This window comes from Lethenteron reissneri, chromosome 43 (assembly GCF_015708825.2).
Source record: "Lethenteron reissneri isolate LAM-NWPU_2019-01 chromosome 43, ASM1570882v1, whole genome shotgun sequence".
Classification (NCBI taxonomy): Eukaryota; Metazoa; Chordata; class Hyperoartia; order Petromyzontiformes; family Petromyzontidae; genus Lethenteron; species Lethenteron reissneri.
Window position 1 is genome coordinate 7411276 of NC_083821.1, and position 8495 is coordinate 7419770.

Consider the following 8495-nt stretch of genomic DNA (forward strand, 5'->3'; position numbering starts at 1 on the left):
TTCTCAGAGCTGGAATATTGAAAAGCAAGTGAAAAACAAAAGCTAAAGGAAATTATGAGTGCAATCATCGCCGACTGGGCTGAGCCGGTCAGCTCGCTAGATTTGCAATTGGTGCCTGGATTCATTTTGAAGGCTATCTCGCTCAGCAAGTACGAGCTCAAGAGCTCTAGACGTGAAATGTAGCTTCCTCGCTCACCCGGCCATCATGGCCACCGTCCGTTATGAATTCCGCGGCAGTGACCATGCACAGGTTGAAGGTGTCGCCCCTCTTAACCCAGCCTTGTGTAAACACTCGATAATTATCTTTAAGACCACTATGCATTGCTGACCGTTACGTGGATTTAACGGATAAGTTACTCCAACTTCATTGCTAGCCCAATGTGTGTCATGTCCAACACTAATAATTAAAAATTAACCCGTAAAAACAAAGTTTTTCACTATAAATCCTTTATATGCGTGGCATCGGTTTTATTTTATTATTCATTTCTGGTTTTCTTGAGTAAGAGTTTCATTTTTATCACATTGGTGTTTTAAATAAAATATGATTTTTTTTTTCCTAAAAGTGGAAAATTTTGGAAAAATTTTTTCACGAAAATAGTCACGCACAACGAGTCTGTGTGCAAAATGTCAGCTCGATTGGATCACGGGAAGTGGGTTAAAAAACGACCGAAAGATTTGCACGGTCGTAAGCGCGCAAGCAAGCAAGTGAACTTAATATAAAGGATTTAAAAATAAGTAATTATCAAGTGCTATGGCTGTGGAATTATTTAAAATACAAACGTAATTTCAGATATATATACAGTATATATAGAACACATTTTGATTGATTAATTATGACAATCATGATTAATCGATTCAAAATTATTTTTGGCATATTCTAATCACCAACTAATCTCTTGTATTAATGGCGTTTTTTTGCTTCAGATCTGACTACCACTCGTGTTTTTTTCTGCCTGCCATCCCACTCTTTCCTTTGTCTTCCTCCTGCTTCACCCCTTTCTTCTCCCTCTTCCACTATCGGATTAGCACGGTTGGTTACGTACGGTGCAAAAGAAGTTCGAAGTACATTTGTACATGCTGTCTCCCTCACTCACAAGATCACAGCTGAGGCTCACCATGATTATGCTCGAATGAGTCAGTTATTTGGAGGATGCGTCCTCCGGTTCTTTGCGTTTCCATCAGACTTTAATAACTTTAGAGTTATTCAAATATGAGTCCCACGGGAGCCAACGCATGGGCCGGTTGCACGGTTTGCAAGGCTGCATGAGTGGACGAGTGCCGATGTAGGCGAATAGGAATTGTGTTTTTGCTCTGCTCACCGTGACCCCTGCATGACCCCTGCGTGGCCACTGCGTGACCTCTGCGTGACCCCTGTGTGCATGCGTCCTGCAGGGGAAGGTGGAGGCTGAGCTGCATCTTCTGACCGCTGAGGACGCGGAGAAAAACCCGGCAGGGCTGGGCCGCAGCGAGCCGGACCCTCTCGAGAAGCCTAAGTCCGTCGCTTCTACATCCTGCTGCTTTACGACTTGGCGTTCAGTACTGACACGTGTGGTGCAGCTCAGAGTACACGTACTTTGGGTAGCCAGCAGCCAAAGTTGACAAAGTAGACAAAGATTCCCTGTAGGGTGCTGGGGCAAATGCGGTTCGCGACCAGCTATGTAGGATGGCACGGCGCACATCCAGTATTGATGTTTACACACAATACCAGAGGACTTTTTTGAGGCTGAGTCCACCTAGGAGAGGCCCAGAACCTTGGTCCTTGAGTGGGAATCACGCATGGGTTTGCCGTGTTCAGAGCACAGTACGCTCACCACTACTCCACACTGTCATTGTCTAGATTAAAACAGGATTGTAGTCAGCATTCATTGTAATAATAACATCAATTTATCTGGGAAAGCCTCCGTCTCAATATCCTTTTTCCAGTAGGGTCCTGCACTTGGATCGTTGACCAAATCTTTAAGGAGTCTTTCACATGTCAAATAAATTTAAAATAACCAGAGAACAGGGTGGCAGGGTGGCTCAGACGAAAAAGCACGTGGATGGCACCTCAGTGTAGCCAACTGCTTGACCTCACAGTCCATCTTGCCGACAGGCGAATGATGATGCAGTCTAAATTGACAAACAATAGTAATACTAGCAGGTTGCCTTGACAATTTAGGAGAGCACCTGCCTTGCCTCTATAATGAACTCTGCCCTCACTGCTCCTGAGCCATCCGATGAGGCTGGGCAAGGTGAGTTGGTAGATAAGAGAACAACAGCGATGCTTGATTAGGTATAAAGAGCAGTGAGGAATTGCCAGGTATTTTGTACGTCAGATATTTTGTACACCTTTGCACTCTCTCAGCATTTGGTATTGCTGCAATGTGTGATGCTATGTTTAGTCTTCTTGATTCTTTCTCTTTTTTTCAACAACAACAAAAACTTCTCTTCTCCTTTTCACTCTCACCGCCGGCACGGACAGTCGGCCGGACACGTCTTTCATCTGGTTCCTGAACCCACTCAAATCCATCAAATACGTCATCTGCCATCGCTACAAGTGGATTATCATCAAACTCGTGGTGGCTCTGTTGATATTGGTCCTTCTCGGTCTCTTCATCTACAACATGCCTGGCTACATGGTCAAAAAGCTGCTGGGGGCCTAGTGGTGGTGGGTTTCCTTTCACACTTGCATGCCTTATTCCCTGCTTAATAATCTTTATAGCGATTCGTGTTTTCGTACCTATCCCATTGCCTGCCTATTTTCTTTAATCTTGTCCTTTTTTTCAATCGTTTTAAGTATTTGCACATTATGTTTGCTTGCTTATGATACGCTTACTTTAAGTATGAGTGTGCATGTGTGTGTTGCCTTGGTGCAATGCAGAGTTACGATAATGCAATGTAATATTCTGAAACGTCATTATATTGAAGCAGTTGACAATATTTAAAAAAAAATATCCATGTCCTGTTATTCTCTAGTTGATGTGATGTATTGTTTTATTTCTTCTACTCGCAGTCGCCCCAAAACTTCTATCTCGTGGCTGACAAATCCATTCAAGTCCCTCTTCCTCGTCATCTGGAAGAACTACAAGTGGTACATCATCACCGCCCTCGTCCTCCTCATCTTTGCCCTCTTCATCGCCCTGCTTCTCTACACATTGCCAGGCGCCATCACAAACAACATCTTCGGATAGGGAACCTCAGAGACGATGGCTTTCGGAAACATTCCAAAAGATGCCAAGAGGATTATAGCCAAAGCTCATGATGTTTTACAGGGTTGCGAGGGCACGAGATGGATCCACCTCAAAGGAGAGGCAAAGCCAATTATCCACAGCCTGTTTATAACTCACGTAGCACAGGTGCACCCAAGCTGACGGGATGTGTTGATAATGTTACGTTGTGAACATGTGACGCATTAGCAGCGTCGTCTCGAAAAATCTACACATGCACTCCAACCGTTCGAATAAGCACTTAAAGTGACACCTTTGCTCAGGAGACCATTATTGTGCGTAAAAAAATAGCCTCTTGCGTTACATGCCACCCATGGGGATTAGGTTGGCAGCCTCACCTGTGGGCAGGTGTGTGAGTTTATATAATATACTAGCCAGCTGCACTGGTTGCAGCGATTGTACAGTGGTATATGTTTATGGTGTATTACAAACAAGCATTTAAATTATGATAGCATTTGCTTTGGTGTGTACTTAATGGGACCTCTTTTGCCAGTACCAAAATATGAGCCGAGTCTCAAAACGGCGTCCTCTGGTCAAACACCGTTTTGAGACTCGGCTAAAAAGAAAGCTGTCTCTGGTGTGGACCAATCAGTTTCGAAGACAATGCACATATTGTCAGAGTATGTTTTTTGTTTGCATTTTGACCACAAGTATTGTGGTTAATGCAGACATGATTCCTTGTAAAAGGTTTCAGTTTGGTGTTTTAACATCTTAACACCTTTTTTGTTGCCAGAAAAAAGGCGAAAACCAATTCTTATATTTTGGTGTGTACTATAAGTCATGTACACTCTCTGCATGTGGACAGCTAATGTTTAATTTGTGGTAGTTTTTGTATTTTTGAGTAGACAGTTTATGCAATCAATTATCATACAACTGACACGTGTGATTTTTAGAACATTTCCCTGCATGATTTTGGACGGGGTAGCAACAGTGAGCTGCTCAAAGCTCAAGTCGGGCGAGGCCTTCCTTTTCCATCCGTTGGCCAAATTTCACAAAGATATGGCCCAACTCGGCTTTAAATACAGCACCTGGTTGAAATCATCTCGTGGAAACCACAATTGTTCGTAAGCCACAAGTTCTTAAGTGTGGATCATCTTATTTAAAAAAAGGTGGGAATACGTTATTTGTCGTGTGACAGCACCAAAGCACAATTCTTTAGCACCAGAACAAAGTGACACACTGCCCAGTGTATCATAGGAGGGTGGGGATGCTGTGGTGGTGTAATGCTAGCACACTGGACTTGCACTCCAAAGCTCGCCCATTCGATTCAATTTCCCGGCGTGGCAATTAAAACAATCTCGCAAGTTTATTAAAGCCCTCTGCCTCGGTCCACGCAGCAGTATAAGTGTTACGGTTGATCAGCAGGTCCCGTGCGGTTGGGTAAAGTGTGGGTACGCTCATGTCTTCTAAGACGTCTGTCCAGCGTTGACGAGTCGACCAAAATATCGAAACATGATTGAGTTCTTTCGTTGGTAGAGGCCCTAATGCCAGTAGCAATCAATCGAAAGGCTGCACCTTTATCTTGCTGTCAGTTAAGTATTTTATTTCAGGATGCCTGGTCATGGTTTATAATTAATTTGGCATTTTACAACGTTGATCTTTTTAATTCGACAAAAAACATTAAAGCACAGAATCAGACTGCACGATGGCCTAATGTGCAACATAAAATGTGTAACGGGAGGGGACCCTCATGACCTGGACAATAGAGGACGAATGAACGGGAAGAAAAAAACAGAGCCAAAAGTGAGTTGCTGAAATCTATCTCTTTGCCACATGGACCGGTCTTCAATGTGCATTCATTATTGCTTGGACGTTACATCCTCCATTTGTATCTAAAAGTACTGAATACGTTACGGATCTAGACATAAGGAAAGTGCTACGTAGGTGTACTAAGAGGGTTGCGTGTGTCATTGGTCGACATCTGTTTCTATATATATTTTTTCTGTACTGGGACACTGCCACCACTGTTCTTTGCATCACTTAATTTTGGACTTTGATATAGAAATGTGGTGAACTATTATGCACAGTACTTGAGTAAGTGGATAACTGAAATCAATAATAATATAATAGTAGTAATTTTTTGACCTCCCAATAACCAGTATTTAATCTTAACATTCATTGATTTAATAGAAAATATCGTTACAAATATAATATTGCAAAATCAGTAGTTTTTTATGACAAATACCAAAAAAAGTCGTACTGAGGATACTTTAAATATGTACGCTAATACTTACTGTAATGCATTGTTTTGAGTAGTTACTGTGTTGGAAAATAATGTGCGCATACCTTGAATAGCTTGTTCTCAAAATAGTTTGATGTTTTATTCTAAACGCCGCAAAATCCCGTCATCTATTCTACTTTTGTATTGATCCTCAACGTTTTTTTTAAAACGGAATTGGTGGTATGGGTAAGTTGTAAATGTAATAATATTTCTATGTAATTGCTTTAATGGAATTTCTCCAACATTTAGAGTGAGGATTTGCAATGCATTGTGCAATGGTGTTTTGTGTGATGCAATGCATAGGACACGGTGGTTACTGGTCTGTGGGTTTATTTTTATGGGGATAATGTGGACAATCACGGAAGTCTGTGTTTATATGGATCAGCCGGTTCATTAATGCGATCCCAGGTCTCAGAAGCTTTTGAACAAGGAATCTCCCACTTTTGCTTTCAAATATATTGTTCCACCTGGTGTATATATATATTTTGGTTTTTTATCGTCTGCCATGGTCAATCAACTGCTGGATGAAGGCCTCCCCAAGCCATTGCTACCAGTCAAAATTCTTCGATGTAACAATCCACCCAGCACGTGAACAGGTTTCATTGCTCCATCTCCTCGGATGCATTCCATTGCTTGACTGCCGCTCTGTTACCACTCTTGACCACTCTCCATCATCCGCTTGTGATTAATAATGTTTACTAGTGAAGCAGGGATTTTCTCTTTAAAACCCTACGTTTATTTAATCACGGCATAGCAGTTGAATTGTATTGATGATTACGTTTGTAATTTTGTTCTGCCTGTTTAAAATGCACGAAAATGTTTCTTGTTGGTTTTTCTTAAAAACGTTTCTATATAACGTTATGTTGCTGCCCATGAATGTAATACATACATCTTTTATGTACTATATGCTATTAATCATGGTTCCAAGTGAGATCCCCTTTGTCATCTAGCTTAGTAACACACATTGGAGTACAGTAGGAGTTTTAGATTTATTTTTTCATAAAAATTAAAATCGATTAAGGTTGGTGATCTACACCAGAGCACTGCGTCACTTTTATGAAAGAGCGCACAACTTATTTCTACTTTCTTAAAAAAGAAAAACCACGAAGAGGCTAAGATAATAAGGATGAATGTGCCACTCACCTCCACTTATCTGTGAACGACTGGAACAAAAACCTTGGGTAATTGTGGATAACAGGAAAAATAGGGACACGGATGACTACATTGCATGGAACCTTTCAGGTCCCACAAATGACAGGAATTGTGGGTAATATGGTCCCACAAATGACAGGAATTGTGGGTAATATGGTTGAAGGTTAATGGAGTTCTCCTGTAATAATGCATGAGATGATACGTATAGATTTTCAAATGGAATAAAAAATTATGTTACGAGCAAGGGCATTAGATTACTTAGAAAGACCTATTGTTGTGTTATTATTGAAGGTCAGGGGTTTTTGTAAAGACATACGAAGCACGTTAGCCATCCATGAAAATTACAGGGTGCTTCACAAAAATGTGAACACTTCCGAGAATTTGCAGCAATAGCACGAAGAAATGTGCCTCCGGGCTCTGGAGACCACCTGGAGAAGATTCCGGGCACGTGTTGACAATGATGGCGAACAAGTGGAGACTCTTTGAAGCGATTAACATACATTTGTTATCACGTTACAGTCTATTATCCGTTCTTTTTCCATTAAAACGATAGTCCCATATAAGTTAACATTATTTTCAAGCACCCTGTATATTCGATAAGTGTTGGAGAGCAGCAAGCATAGCTTTGAATCACGCAGTTAATTGAAGCCCTCGCTGTGAATCACAGTCGTACAAAATGTGTCGTCAAATGAAAGTGTAGAATTATGCTAGCTTTGGGAAAGTTGAAGGGATTATTGCTAGGGTGAGGGAAAGGTTGTGTTAGAGTATGCTAGTCAGAACAAGTCGCCAATAAGTCTTCCTTGGACGTTGAACTCAAATTTAGGTAGAAAAATCGACATTAACACATTCGATGTGCGTCTTTATCGGTGCCGCAGTGTGTCGCCAAAAAAAAAGGTTAGACGGTTCTTGATTACAACAGTCTTTTAAAAAAGCTGCATGACGAATGAACAAAATATATAGTTGCGATGATAAGAGTGCTGTTTAATAGCATCCTATACATATATGTAAATCTGTGTATATAGAGGTTGATTGTACACTATGTAAAGTATACATGCGTTTATAAAAGTGTGTTTATACAGTCCAGTAGATAGCCTTGTTGTACATGATGCATGGCGGAATTACAATCCGGATTTCCTCGCGATGAATTAATGAAGGCGGGGAAGGGGGGATAGGGGGGGCTTGTTGCTGTATATGTGATGGCGTGATGGTGCAAGTAGCCGATTCGTGTTGGGGACTGTGGGGAACGAGGTTGGTGGCTATTTTACTCCGCGCCGGTTGACATCGGCACTCTTTTGTGCATTCTAGTGCGTTGAATTGTAAGTGCTCTGTGAAGTAAATAAAAAACTTGAGTTTGTTTCATCTTGGTGTCCCTTCGGTGACGGGTGGCACAAACGCCGTATTTTAAGATGACATATCGGAACAGGTTACAATCCAATTTATAGGGATAATTTAATGCTGTAATATCCCCAAAAGCAGTGCCGGATTATCCTAGTAGCAAAGGTACATATGTAGCTACGGGCCCCGCACTTTCAAGGGCCCCGTGCTAAATGCTTTCAAGCTATCAGTTCCGGTTCAGTGATTCTGCACTTGCTCTATTACTATAGTACTATACCGCCTTCAACTTGTATGAACGACTGGGTGTTTTAGGTTAGAGATTTGTCGTATTATCTGGCTGTATAGCAAATGAAAAAATACAATTACTTGACTATGCAAGCAAAAAAATAGTGTTTTAATTTTGGTATTTTTTTCATTTAGGGCCCCTTTATAACATACGCTACAAGGCCCGCACTAGCTTAATCTGGCACTGCCCAAAAGATGATCACACATTGAACCGATTTACTGTATTGTTTTAATCCACATTCAACCTACTCTCAAGCCAACTTTCTGGACTACGACATTGTTGTTGGTTATCGTGT

General features: G+C 41.4%; 1 protein-coding gene across 9 annotated transcripts in view; it reads left to right on the top strand.

Annotated features, from left to right (window-relative positions):
* The window catches only part of LOC133353377 (otoferlin-like), a 163259-nt gene extending 155326 nt beyond the window's left edge, over positions 1 to 7933 (top strand). For 6 of the 9 annotated variants that reach the window (XM_061569572.1, XM_061569571.1, XM_061569576.1 and 3 more), the window contains 3 exons: positions 1393 to 1493; positions 2462 to 2647; positions 2993 to 3164. In XM_061569572.1, coding sequence (XP_061425556.1) covers positions 1393 to 1493; positions 2462 to 2642 — 282 coding nt within the window. In that variant the 3' untranslated portion in view covers positions 2643 to 2647; positions 2993 to 3164. Of the gene's footprint in view, positions 1 to 1392; positions 1494 to 2461; positions 2648 to 2992 lie in introns of all 9 variants that reach the window. The other 3 variants (XM_061569573.1, XM_061569574.1, XM_061569580.1) reach the window with 1 other exon arrangement.
* Positions 7934 to 8495: the final 562 nt, after the last annotated feature.